At 35.7% G+C, this 13,553-nt stretch overlaps 2 protein-coding genes across 3 annotated transcripts; one reads left to right on the plus strand and one right to left on the minus strand.

Annotated features, from left to right (window-relative positions):
- The first annotated feature begins 352 nt into the window (after positions 1–352).
- LOC137736985 (DNA topoisomerase 1 beta) lies at positions 353–7,674 on the plus strand. Of its 2 annotated transcripts, none has more exons than XM_068476319.2 (16): positions 353–654; positions 1,251–2,416; positions 2,555–2,749; positions 3,531–3,611; positions 3,838–3,897; positions 4,048–4,142; positions 4,258–4,414; positions 4,525–4,650; positions 4,924–5,004; positions 5,106–5,196; positions 5,312–5,445; positions 6,261–6,329; positions 6,424–6,513; positions 6,799–6,902; positions 6,987–7,155; positions 7,279–7,674. In XM_068476319.2, the coding sequence occupies exons 2-16, from the start codon at positions 1,286–1,288 to the stop codon at positions 7,345–7,347; spliced, it is 2,652 nt and encodes an 883-aa protein (XP_068332420.2). In that variant the 5' UTR covers positions 353–654; positions 1,251–1,285; the 3' UTR covers positions 7,348–7,674. The 2 variants fall into 2 exon arrangements, with proteins under 2 accessions (XP_068332420.2, XP_068332421.2); XM_068476320.2 differs by having other exon boundaries at positions 361–654; positions 1,363–2,416.
- Positions 7,675–9,478: 1,804 nt separating this feature from the next.
- LOC137737146 (uncharacterized) lies at positions 9,479–10,657 on the minus strand. The gene has a single exon (XM_068476537.2). The coding sequence runs from the start codon at positions 10,481–10,483 to the stop codon at positions 9,926–9,928; it is 558 nt and encodes a 185-aa protein (XP_068332638.2). The 5' UTR covers positions 10,484–10,657; the 3' UTR covers positions 9,479–9,925.
- Positions 10,658–13,553: the final 2,896 nt, after the last annotated feature.

Here is a 13,553-nt window from a genome sequence, read left to right on the forward strand (position 1 = left end):
CTAATCTAAGCTAATCCAACTTAATTACTGAAACTAGTCGAGTCCAACATAAAAAATACAATTTAATCCGTGATGCTAGTCAAGTCCAACATAATAATTTATTAATTATTATGATTTTTTAGTGTGGTTGGAATACGGAGTGGTGCACTACATGCCATTATATCAATAGTAAAATATGTGTGCTAAAAAATTAATAATTTAAAAAATATAATTTCTTATTACTTATATAAAAATACGTGATATATCATTTATATTCCCGTCAGAATGAAAAATTTCTCCAAATCCGAACCAAACAGGCCCTCCGATGTTACGTTTCGTACTTTAGAGAGTGGATAAAGCCCGACGACGACGTGGCACCAAGGGGCCAAAATCCAAAGAAGAAGAAAAATCTGAGCGAGTTTTCCAATTAGCAGTTTTTCCACACCTCTGTAAAAGCCTGGCCCCTGAGGCCCAAAGCCGAAACCATTTTTCCTTCACCTACATTCCGGAAATCAGACATCACCAACTGAAGCTCTCTCTCTCTCTCACCCAAAACGGTGACTGCGGTGGCCATCTTTTCCCACATATCAATCCCCAATCAGCTCAATTAAGCTTTCGAATTTGCCCCAATTAAGAGATCAGAAGCTGCAAACCCAATTAATCTTTGACAAACAAGTACGCCTTAGTCTCTTTCTATTGATTTTTGCCCCATTAGGGTTTGATTTCTCTGCATGTCATCATATGCATATGAATATCCTCTCTGATTGCTTGTACGATCATGGTGATTGTATATTTAGGGTTTGTTCTATTAGATTCCCTCCAATATTTCTTTACTTCTTAATTCATTTCTTGGCAGGTTATAAATTTTTTTTAGGGTTTTTTCCCCCCTTTTATTCATTGTTTAGGCTGCCCTAGAACTATAGGAATTAGGTCAGCTAAGTTTTTTTCAGTTTCTTGGCTGTGTATTTTGTATTTATTTTGTAGTATTTATCACTTTAAATTTCTGGGTACTTGATTAAATGCTAAAGTTTTAACTGGAATATCAATAGTGAAACAAATTCAAGTAGCAGAGAATCTGAAATTATCATCATGACTCAAATTTTACAAGTTTATGTTCTCGTGTCATCATATAATTGGATTTGATAATTACAATGAGAATATTTCTTTCGTTGTCGGTAGATAATGATTTAGCCTCAGATTTGGGGTTTCGATTTAATTGTTGGGGTATTGTACCCATCTTGAAAGATAAGTTATGTTTTGCACAAATTTAGGTGAGTTACATGCCAACAGAGTACATTGTTGGATAATGGCTGTTCAGACTTCTACTAAACCGAATGTATATGAAGACGAGGATGATGAACCTTTAGTTTTCAAACGGTGCAGCACAAAATCTAAACCCAATCAATTAAACGCCGAAGCAAAGAAAATACCGGCTCAGAGGCAAGTTGGACAACCAGGGAAGCAGGTATCTGAACACCGTTCTTCAAATGGTCTAAACTCGAGTGTTCAAAAGGGTAAGATGGTTCCATCAACCAAATCACCACCAGTAAAATCTCCGCTAGCAAGCCCAAAAGCTTCAACTTCATCTGCTGGGGCATCACCAGTATCAAATTCAAAAGCTTCAACTTCATCTAGGGCATCACCAGTACCCAAATCACCACCGTCGACTACATTAGATGGTCATTCTAAACGGTTATCAGAACAGAATAAGTCTACTACAATTAAGAAGGAAATTAATTCTATTGAGCATCCTGCTCCAGGAAATAGTGATTCTGAAGATGAAAAACCGATAGGTGCCAGACTGGGGAAAGTGAAACCTTCTGAAGATTCAGATGATGATAAACCTTTATCATCAAGGATTGCACCAAAGTCCAAGGTGGGAACATCAGGCAGTCAGCCTTATGATTCGAAAGAAAGGAAGCCCGTTGTTTCAAAAGTTCAGAAGAATGGTTCCAGCACAATAGATAAAGGCAAGGCTCCATCTGTGGTCTCTAGTAAGAGGCCTCTGGATAAGGCCAATTCTTCTGAGAACTCATCAGCTAAAAGGCCAAAAGTTTCAGATTCTTCTACATCTGTAAAGAATAAGCCAGTATCGGCCAAACAAGAACTAAAGGAAGAAGATGATGATGATGACTTCATTCCAATTTCTCAGAGGAGTAAGAAAGTTGCATCGTATAGTAAATCATCTCTGACAAAGCAAACCGTAACCAAAGTTGGTTCATCCTCAATCAAGAAAACGATCAAGAAGAGCCAAAAAGCATCAAAATTTTCAAAGTATTCTAAATCAACCACAAAGCCACCGAGCTCTAATGATGGGCAGACAAAATGGACAACTTTAGAACACAATGGTGTCATTTTCCCACCTCCATACAAGCCTCATGGGGTAAAGATGCTTTATAATGGGAAGCCAGTCACCTTGACTCCTGAACAAGAGGAGGTCTCTCTCTCACTGATCTATATTTCTGCTTCGAATATTCCACTATCTTAATGAATTAAGTGTTCTTTTTAATTTAGATTACTTTCCTCATAGTTTTTGTAAGTGACTATACTTACACTTAGAAGTTTATAAGTGCAGGTTGCAACAATGTATGCAGTGATGAAAGATACAGATTATGTGCAGAAAGAAACATTCAGAAAAAATTTCTGGGCTGATTGGCATAAGTTGCTTGGGAAGAACCATGTAATTCAGAAATTGGATGCTTGTGATTTTACCCCAATATATGACTGGTATCAGAATGAAAAGGAAAAGAAGAAACAAATGAGTACAGAAGTAAGTTGGTGACTCTATAGTTTAATTACATAAAGTTAACCTTTTGAGTTTATTACAAACCAAAACATTATTTTGGTATTCTTTTATTGTTTTTACTGTTGGATTTATTTTTCAACCTGTTGGAGCTAGTTTTTGTAATAAGCAACAATGTGGAGCTGAGGGTAAGTTGTTTTGACAGACTTCACAGCTGTATTCAGCGCTCAGTTTTTGTTTTAATTGACAATATAGTTCCGGCATATTAGGACTTGTAGATGAGGACGAGACAAGGCATGCCATGGAGTTAAAACTCCCAGCCGCTTCCTGAAAGCTTCCTTAATAAAGATGCCATCAAGGAATTTTTAAGTAGCAGTAGGGATTTTCAACCCCATGTAAATTAACTAGTTACAAGTTTATTGATAGATGATATGATAATCTATATCACAATTCACAAGATAGGATTGACAGTTTTTGTTCAATTGCTTCTTTTCCAATCATGTTTGTGATGGGCTTAAAGTCTGTTGTCATAAAGAGCCACAATATTATGATAAGTCAGGATGAGATAACGAGAATTACCAGTGCTTTCCTTTCCTGATACTCAGTGGTTTCCATATGAAAGATTCTTTAAGTATCACTTGACCATCCTTTATATTGTACATCTATTGTCGTCCACAGCTTCATACATAATGCCAATGGTTCGTATATTTAAGTAAAAATTCATAGGTCATCTTATGTTATGTGCTCTGCAGAATATTTTCCCTATGCCTCCTTTTTCAAACTTGTTAAGGCATTTCTGTTGATGCAGGAGAAGAAGGCCTTGAAGGAGGAGAAACTAAAACAAGAGGAGAAATATATGTGGGCTCGCGTTGATGGTAACCAAGAAAAGGTTATCTCTAGCATTGCTTGTTTTTCCCCTGTAACCTAGGTTTCAATCTGGTTAAACCATCTGTATTATTGCTACAAAATATATGGTACCCTTCTGGTGGTTGTGAACATGGTAGATATTATGTGTCATTGTAATTAGAAGAGAGTAGCATATCTCTGTTCTTTGCCTTTTATCATTACCCAAAATGTTCACCTGAGTGATTCATGGGGTTGCAATATTAATACAGGTTGGAAACTTCAGAGTTGAACCACCTGGGTTATTCCGAGGTCGTGGAGAGCATCCAAAGGTTTGATATTATTTTCTTTGTGATACGTATTTCGGAGTTGTCCACGACAAGATAGTTTGATATGTGGTGGCTATCTGTTCAATTGTTTACGCTGATTTTTGAAATTTCTTTGCATATGTTGCTGTTAATGCTTGCTGTGTGTGGTATCAGTCGGGAAAGCTGAAAAGACGGATTCGTCCAAGTGATGTTACAATTAATATAGGAAAGAATGCCCCAATTCCAGAGTGTCCCATCCCTGGTGAAAGGTTTGTCCTTCATGATCTCCAATTTCAGATGTTCAAAAGGATGATGTTTTCTAACTATAATTTTTTTGGGTGCTTTCCATTAACCAATTTTTATTTAAATTAACACGTGTTACAGCTGGAAAGAAGTAAGGCATGACAATACAGTCACATGGTTAGCTTTCTGGAACGATCCAATTAATCAAAGGGAATTCAAATACGTGTTTCTGGCACCTAGTAGTAACTTGAAGGGTTTAAGTGACATGCAGAAATACGAAAAAGCACGGAGATTGAAGGTGCTTAGATGGAGATATGCCCATGAGCTTTTAGCAGTTTATTTTATTTTTGGATAACAGAGTAAATGCTTGTCATCGAATTGACGAACCCTTGCTAATTTTGAGTGCAGGACCATATAGGAAAAATCAGGGCTTCATACACCAAGGATTTTACTAGTAAAGATGTAACTAAGCGGCAGATAGCTGTTGCTACCTATCTCATTGATAAACTTGCTCTCAGGGCGGGTAATGAGAAGGTATAGTGTGTGAACTTACTTCAGCTGTACATAGAGGCTTTTGGCCTTACTTTGTTATGCCGTTTTTACTGAACAAGGTTGTTTACACGGACAAGTGAGCAAACATTAGTGAGGGCGTGGACATTTACATTTCAGTATTAACAGAGTGATATGTACAGTAATAGGATCTCTTTAGTTAGAGCAAGCATGAGAATCATAGTTTCAAACCATTTGTCCACAAAGAAGTGGACAGAATTTTTGTATGCTTGAATTTTAATGGTCGTTCTCCTACAGGATGATGATGAAGCCGATACTGTTGGTTGCTGCACTTTAAAAGTAGAGAATGTAAAAGCAATTCCCCCTAACTCATTGGAGGTAATGGCAATGCTTATTTAGAAATTTAACATCATTGTATGGTAGTTTTCAGTGTGTTTACCACTAGTAAATAACCGGTCAATCTTTTTTTATAATTTCAGTTTAACTTCCTTGGTAAAGACTCAATCAGATATGAAAATACTGTTGAAGTTGAGATTCCTGTTTACAAGGCAATTATACAGTTCCAGTCTGGTGAGTGGGTGGCTTTCTGATTTTGTTATTGCGTTTTTTTTTTTTTTTTTTTTTTTTAATTTTTGCTGTTTGAAGCCCGTCAATGCGCTCAACCTTCCTTTTTGATTTGCTTCAGGGAAACGTGGCAGTCATGATCTCTTTGACATGTTGGATACCAGTAGATTGAATGCTCATCTAAAGAATGTGATGGATGGCCTTACAGCAAAAGTGTTCCGTACCTACAATGCATCTATCACTTTGGATGACATAGTAAGTTGATGCTTGCCTTCAATGTCTTTGAACCTTGTATTTCTCTTATTTATTTTAAATCCTCTATAATATGAAAATTAAGCTTTTTGTGATTCAGAAGAAAATTCTGAGTCTCTCACCTCAGGATGCGAGAAAATCCTAATCATCTGAGTTTTCGTGCAGATTAGAAAATTACTGTTCTTACATGTACAACCTGTAATGCAGAGATGATATTATACTTGATGGCATAAATTTGGGGAAATTTTAGAAAATTCACTTCTGTTTGTTGCCAAAGCAAATAAAAGTTGATCTACATGCATGCATTATTGAAACAGAGTGATATACAAAATTTCATGAATTGGGTGCAGTATGCAAATTGTGATTTGGTAAAAGCTGAGGGAACCTTCCTAAACTTATTTCATTGCATAAGCATTTTGGAAATTTGATTTGACTTTTTTAAAGCGTCACTAACAAAAAAAATAGTTTTACATGATTCCACAAAGCATATAAAGAGTAAATGGGGTATTGTGATGATTTGTTGGCCGAAAATCATTTATATATCTGATGACACTGTTATTGTGAAATATTCAGTACTGTCAAGATGAGGCACCTTTTTCGTCGTATCCTGAATCCTAGTTACTTAGATTGTGGACCTCATTTGTATGTTATACAGCATTAACAGGGATGTTAAGAAATTTCTTTGCTTTTGACTTCGACCAATTTTCTGGTTAAGTTATTCTTGTGCGGTTCCTTTTTCTTGTTATCCCGCCCCTCTCCCTTTTTCAGTTTCCTGACGATGATTCTTCTTATTTTTCCTTTCCTTTGCCGGATGGCAGTTGAACAAGAAAACCAAAGACGGAGATCTTTCAGAGAAACTCGTTGTTTATCAGCATGCAAACAAAGAGGTGTAGCAGTTAATCCTTTGAGAATTTGTACTGAGTTAATAGTACTGTTCCTTTTGACTCAGTGGCATCTACAATATTTGGCATTTCATTGCAGGTTGCCATCATTTGTAATCATCAGCGGACTGTCTCAAAGACTCACAGTGCACAAATGTCCAAGTTAACAGAAAAGATTGATGACCTTCAGGTAATGACCTTATCTGGAACTTAACTGAAATGTTAGATGGTGGCATTTGTAAAGTGAAAGTAAAAAGTAGGGTGATGGTGTAACTTGCGCCTTGGGAAAAAGTCTTGGTTAATGATCTGGGAGTTAGTGTTAGACCAACCACCCTTTCTCTATCACGTTACTAAAAAGTATGAGAGGAGAAGTTGAGACCAGAAACCTCTTTTGTCTGAGTGGGTTTGTAGACTGATGGTCTTGAAATACATGTCTATTTCTTGCCGTGGAACTAATTCTCTTTTCTGGTTGTAGGGCATCCTGAAAGATCTGAAAATAGATTTGGACAGGGCCAAAAAAGGAAAGCCCCCACTGAAAGATGCTGATGGAAAGCAAAAGAAAAATTTGACCCCGGAAGCGTAAGTTTACTTGTTTGCTTGTTTGGACCAAGTTTCCATCATCTCCGGATATTGCCCTTCGTAGTAATTTATGAATTGACACAGGTTGGAGAGGAAGATAGCTCAAACAAATGCAAAGATTGAAAAAATGGAACTGGATATGAGAACTAAAGAGGATCTGAAAACAGTGGCCTTGGGAACGTCGAAAATCAACTATCTTGACCCTAGGATCACCGTTGCTTGGTGCAAGCGGCATGAAGTTCCAATCGAGAAGGTAAGGTCTTCTCGTGAGTTTGTTCTTGAAATGAATGTTATTATCCACAGTAATTAAGCCGATGAATAGATTACTTTACATTTTGATAAGACATTTTGACTTGACATTTTCCCAATGATACAGATCTTCAACAAGTCCCTCCTCGCGAAGTTTTCTTGGGCAATGCCGGTGGAGCCTGACTTCAGATTCTGATACTTGGAGATGTTGCTCGCATTGCCGCCTTCCCCTCCGTTCCAAATTGAGAAAAAAATCGAGACAGTCGACCCGACCCGATCCTTCCTTCTTTGTTCCATTGTCGAACTTGACATTTTTGTTCTTTTTTCTTTTTCGTATTTCTCTCTTTCGGCGCAAAATTCTTGTTGTATGTTAATCTAATCTAATGACTGGCTGAGTAACCTTGCCACCACCTTGACATTTCATCTGTGTTTTCTTTTTCTTGGATCCCAGTAATTGTTTTATTTGAACTCTGAAAACCCTCTTTACTGATTCTAAAGATATTTAAACCGCATTCAACATGCACCTTTGCGTTGTGTTGTTTACTTTTTGGTCTTTCTTCTCTACGATGCAATCCCGTCCTTGTGACTTGACGCCCGGCGTTGGATGATGATTTTATCAACATTAAATGATGACGTTTCTAGCATTAAATGATGTGGTTGACAAATGCTAAAGTTGGTCTTTACTAATTATTGTCTCGAAGCTCTAATTTTCCAAATCGATTGTTTTCAGCAAATTTAAGTTATAAAACTTGCTAAGCTAAATTGCGTCGATTTGGAAATTCAAAGTTTCATAGACGACTTGAGAGTAAACCCTCTTTAATAATTGTCCACTTCATCACTTAATGTTAGTGAACCTAACAAATGTCCAATTTTCAAAATGTTAGGTAGCTATTTGAAATGTTTTAAAATGTTAAGACCATTTTGAAATCACTTCTAAAGATTGGATAATTATATGGACTTTAACTGTTTAAAGACCATTTTAAAATGTTAAGATCATTCACCCACTATCAAAGAAGTTAATGGAATCTAATCTTCCATCCTTAAATAAAAAGATATTGACTTCCAGGTATTTTAATTTGATTTTTATTTTTATATCATATTCATGACGATATGTGATTTTTACACTCTTTAGCTTTTCACACATCTTCAAATTGAATAAACCAAACGAAAACAACTGACATGATAAAACAAGATATGTGAGAGACTAAAATAAATGTGTTTATCATTTCTCATTCATGACTCTCATGAATGTGAGAACCTTCCATAGAACGAATTGGCCGCCATCATAGTCCTCTCTCCTTGAACATGGGTGTGCTATCCACACTCTTTTTTACTTCTCACATATTTTTTTTAATTTCATGTCATCAGATCAAATAAATTCAAGAATATCAAAAGACATATATTAATAAAGAGTGTATGAGAAGTTAAAAAAAAAAAAAAAAAATGTAGATATCACATCCTGTTGAACAAAAGTGTGGCCTTGTTGACGCGAGCTGTCCGATACATGCTTGAGTGGTCTTATTATTATATTTCCTACAATGATTTCAATGGCTGATTAAAGTACGTACAAATTTTACTTTATAGATATTAAATCTTCCTCATTATTTTCAGCACTCTCTCAAAATAAATCCATTTTCCACCAATTATGAACGTGTCCATTACTACTCATAATTTTTTTATTTTCTATGTGTGTATAATTTAATTATGGGTGAACTGTCAATTTGATCTATGAATTAACATCTAAGTGAAAATTCAAATTCTTAAACTTTTTTTTTTTTTTTTTCAGAAAAATCAGTCTTTGAATTACAAAAATTTGCCAACTACATCTCTAATATTATATTTAAAGCTACTATATTCAATTTATCGTCAATTTAAGTCACGTTACTCCTATGTGATACACAGTGGAGGGTAAATTGGAAATTTTACATAAAGAAATAATGTATGGATTTAACTTTGAAAGTTAAATTAAACGTTAAATTCGCAATCTATATGAAATGTTAAGAACTTATAGACCAGAAAAGAACGGTATTTACACTTTAAAGTGTGTAACATAACTTAAGTTGATGAAAAATTAGATAAAGTAGTTTTAAATATAATAGTGTGAATGAAATTAGAAATTTTAATGAATTTAGAGACTTATTTTACGAAAAAAATAATTCAAAGACTAATTTTCACTAAGATAATAATTCAGAAATTAAATCGACACTTCACTCTTTAATTATTTAATAGATGAAATTAATAAAAATCTTTTCCCTTCAAATTACAAATCTCACAGCTAAGTGGAAATAAAACTAAAAATACAAAAAAGCATAAAATTAAGAGTAATCTTCTGCCCAAATCTTAACTTCCTTTACAACAATACATTATCATACATGAAAACCCACCTCTCAATTTCCCAACAGGGCCCACCCACAAATCACATAATTAAACTCCACTACTAATTTACCCCACATATTACAAATCAACCCCCAAATTTCCCAATTTGTCTTCTTTTATCTTCCATTTTCACCCCATTCTAACTTTTAATTTACCATAACAACCCCACAATATTTCCCTTCGGACAAAAAGGTCATAAGCTACCAAGTACCCGCAAACAGTAGATAATTTACTAATTCCCCCCCCGTATTTTCCCGGAATCCCAGATCAACCGCCGTTAAAAAATTCACGGAGCGATTCGACCTCGAAACCGAGCAGACAGCAAAGGACAGAACCGTATCAGATCGGATCCATTCAGGGTCCTCTTCTTGGGGTCCTCGGATCCGGGTTTTCCATTTTCAATCGAGCCGGAGCAACCGCCTCAGGTCTCGAGTCGCTGAGTCGTCGTCGACGACCTTCGACACCTGCTTCTTCCTCGAAAACGACGGCAACGGGAGCGAGCTCGGCTCCGGTGACATCGCGAACGCCGATCCGGCGTACATGTCGGTCTTACCGCCCACCGGAGACCTCAGATCCACAATCCGAACCTGCTTCTGCACCATTTCCGGCCCGGGCCGGAGCCTCGCAGTCGCGGTCCCGGCCAAACCACCCTTTTCATTCATCTTCGAGTCCAGCGACTCTCCTCGCCGCAAGATCGTGACTTTCTCCATCTTGAAGCCCCGAAGGTCGTCGTGGGAGCTGGACCTCTTCGCGACCGGCGCCGCATCCGCCGGCTGCACCTGGATCCTCCTGGATTCGGATCGCACTGCCGGCTTTCTAGATCTAGGGTTAGAAACGTAATTCTGGTTAGCGATGGGGCTCCCATAGTAGTAGCTCTTCCGGCGCGAAAACGACGCCGGACGGACTCTGATCCTTTCGATGAGACAATCCTGAGGCCGTAAGATCTCAGTCCCCATATTATCAGACCCTAAAATCCAAAAAATCACCTAAAAATACCAAAAATATAAAAAAATTCTATAATTTTTTTGTTTTTTGAAATTTTTTATGGCCTCCTCTTCTTCCTCACATGGGTGGGGGGAGGAGGCTTTATAGCTCTGAAATATTTTTTCTGCAAATCCGTTTTATGTGTGTTGTGTTGTGGAGAAATGAGGGTTTTATAGACAAGGACCGGAGGGAAATGACGTTTCCACCCGCCTTCGCTACTTGCCGCGTGGGGAGCCCGCCACATTTTGATTTTCCAAAGGCTATCCGTCCGAAGCTGACTGGGTCTTTCGCACCAGTCGGGCCTACTTGAAGTCTGTTTCAACGGAGTCGTTGAGGTCCTCGGTCTGGTATCCGTCATGTGTAACGCGTCAAGTACATGGACAAAGTTGGTGAGGGAAATGTTAAATCTTTTGGTAAGGGGGCCATGGTCCGGTTCGGTCCAGTTTCACCTTTAAAATGGAACCGCAACGGAAAAATTTCAACAGTTCAGTTCGGTGCGTTTTCGTTTAAATTTATTACTAAAATCATACGGTTCGGTTCATGCAAGTTCTGGTTCAGTTCATGCCGGTTTACTGTTCTAACCAAAATTATATATATGTTTTTTCTAATTTTCTACTTCTAATACCATACACATATTTTAACCACAAATTCATGTAAATTTGAGTTTCCACTACTAGATCCATAATATTTGTGACCGAAAGATAGAAGGTGTGTATATACATATAAATTAAAAGATAAAATGGCACATATCAAGACCAAAGTGTAGATCTTAAATTAAAAATAAAATGTACATAATGGATAATATACTGGAAAATAATGGAGAAAAGTGATTAAACAACAAAGGAGGGGAAGAGAAGTGAAGAAAAATATTGGGCTTATGCATATGGTCTTCTTGGAAAAATGTCTTATTTATATAAAAATAATAATAAAACAATAATTTATATTAAAAGCAGTTAGGTCTAGTTCCTCTGGTTCTCAATATTTCCAAATCGGAACCGGAACCGTTTGAAACAATGCAGTTTGGTTTTTTTTTCGGTTTTGACTTTTTTGGTCAACACAGTTTTTTATATTTTTTTTGTCACGGTTCGATTCGGTTTTTGAATTTGACGATTTTTATGCCCATCTCTATTTTTTGGTACTTTGTAACAAAATAATATTGGGTGGAGGGAAATATAAAAATGTCTTGGCTTGTACTATTGGGGATATTGGCATGTTGTGTCTGTAAATTATTACTCTGAGAGTGATCATTGAGCGCATTATTTATGTTTATAAATAATTTTACAAATAAAAAAATTTAGAATTTGCCTTTTCATTATTCAGCTTGTCTGCCATCTTTGACCAAGTTATATTCCACACATGTTTTTACCGTTTTATTATCTAAAAAATTATTGTTTTTTTTAATTTTTTTCTATCAAAAATAGTTTTTGAGGTTACCATAACTTTTCATTTTGATATATGAGATTTTAAATTGATATAAGTGATCACTGAGATTGTCTACCATCAATCATTTTAATCATTATATGAGAAACCTCCGTTAAATTAAGAATATTTTTATCAAATCAATATCCTTCCCTTGAAATAGTAGTTATCTCAATTCAACGAAGATTTTTCATAAAAATACTAAAATAGTCTATAATAGAGCAACGAACCTTAAAGTTATAAAAAAAAAACATTTGATCTCAACTCGGGCTAGTTACGTATTGAAATAAATTTTATATTGTAATAAGGTTATAACTTTTTTGTCTTATCTTAACAAAACACGTCTCTACATAATTATAATAGTCAATGAGTATGAAATGATAAAATATACTTGCGCCCAAGGAATTCTATTTAGAAAATACAATATTCATTTAGGATAAATAAGTCAATAAATAATATTTTTTAACTACACCTCCGATAAATAATAACTTCCCTAAACTTATAAAATTAATTTGATCCTAACTATATAACTTTAACCACTTAGTACAACGGTATAATAATATTCCTCTTCACCACTAAGTGAAAGATTTTAGATTCGATTCTCGCCAAAGACGAATAATCCTATTATTACTAATCCATTGTGAAGTTAAGTCCATTTTTTTTCCTTCAGTATAAATAATATCATATATTTATCATAACTGAAAATATAAAATCACCATAGAAATTGTGATGTCATTTTTTTCAAGATTATTGAGCCTTGATTCAGTGCCCTTTACTTTCTAGTTTCACAGTTCTGTTTTGCGTGCTAGCATCCCTTTAATCCGACATCTTTATCTGCAATATCTAATTCCATCAGTGGATTCTGAAACTTTTTACCATCCCATCAAGCTTTTTCTCAGGACTTTATTTACCATTGGTTTATATGCCTTTTTCTTTAAGAAAAACTAATTAAAAAAAATGTTTGAAAATTTTGAATTTTCACCATAAGGATCAAAATAAAGAATCAAATAAATAGTACTAGGATTGATCTTTTAGTGTAAAAATATGATTTTTCGTTAAAATAAACAGTACCATAAACTTTTCGTTAAAGTTCCATTTTCTTTACCATCCTTTCAAGCTTTTTCTCATGACTTTATTTTCTATTGGTTTTATATGCCTTTTTCTTTTCCCCCTTCCAATTGGAAAGTTTAAGCATGCAGCGTCACAAAGAGGGAGCTCACGAATTTGTTCCCTTTCCAGTGCTCCAAATAATCACATGTAATGTAAATGGTGAAAAATGCAAGGCTAATTTGCATGCATTAGCGACTATGAGTTATTTATTCGTGTGCGTTATCATGGGTGGTTGAAAGTTGTTTATATGTGCATATGAACTTAGTATGCATCAATAACTCACAATCACTCATACACAAAAAGACGATTTAACCTAACGTAAGTGTCCCAACCTTGCATTTTTCTAGTCTAATAATTATTCATCCAATAAAAAAACAATGAGGAAAATGAAAGAAAAGAAAGGAAGCTTTATAGGATAGGGGTTGAATACTCTTTTTTTTTCATAAAGAAGTGAATTGCAAGGAAGCAATCCTACTCCTTTTCTGAAGTCTCCAAAATTCATCCTCCCAAATT

Source organism: Pyrus communis, chromosome 13, assembly GCF_041283825.1.
Source record: "Pyrus communis isolate YQ-2024b chromosome 13, ASM4128382v1, whole genome shotgun sequence".
Lineage (NCBI taxonomy): Eukaryota > Viridiplantae > Streptophyta > Magnoliopsida > Rosales > Rosaceae > Pyrus > Pyrus communis.

Excerpts from the sequence above, each read along its gene's own strand:
- LOC137737146 (XM_068476537.2), bottom strand. The coding sequence starts at position 10,483 with ATGGGGACTGAGATCTTACGGCCTCAGGATTGTCTCATCGAAAGGATC.
- LOC137736985 (XM_068476319.2), top strand. The coding sequence starts at position 1,286 with ATGGCTGTTCAGACTTCTACTAAACCGAATGTATATGAAGACGAGGAT. Across the intron at positions 4,415-4,524 it reads AAAAAGCACGGAGATTGAAG|GACCATATAGGAAAAATCAG; the intron begins GTGCTTAGATGG and ends TTTTGAGTGCAG. Across the intron at positions 5,446-6,260 it reads CTATCACTTTGGATGACATA|TTGAACAAGAAAACCAAAGA; the intron begins GTAAGTTGATGC and ends GCCGGATGGCAG.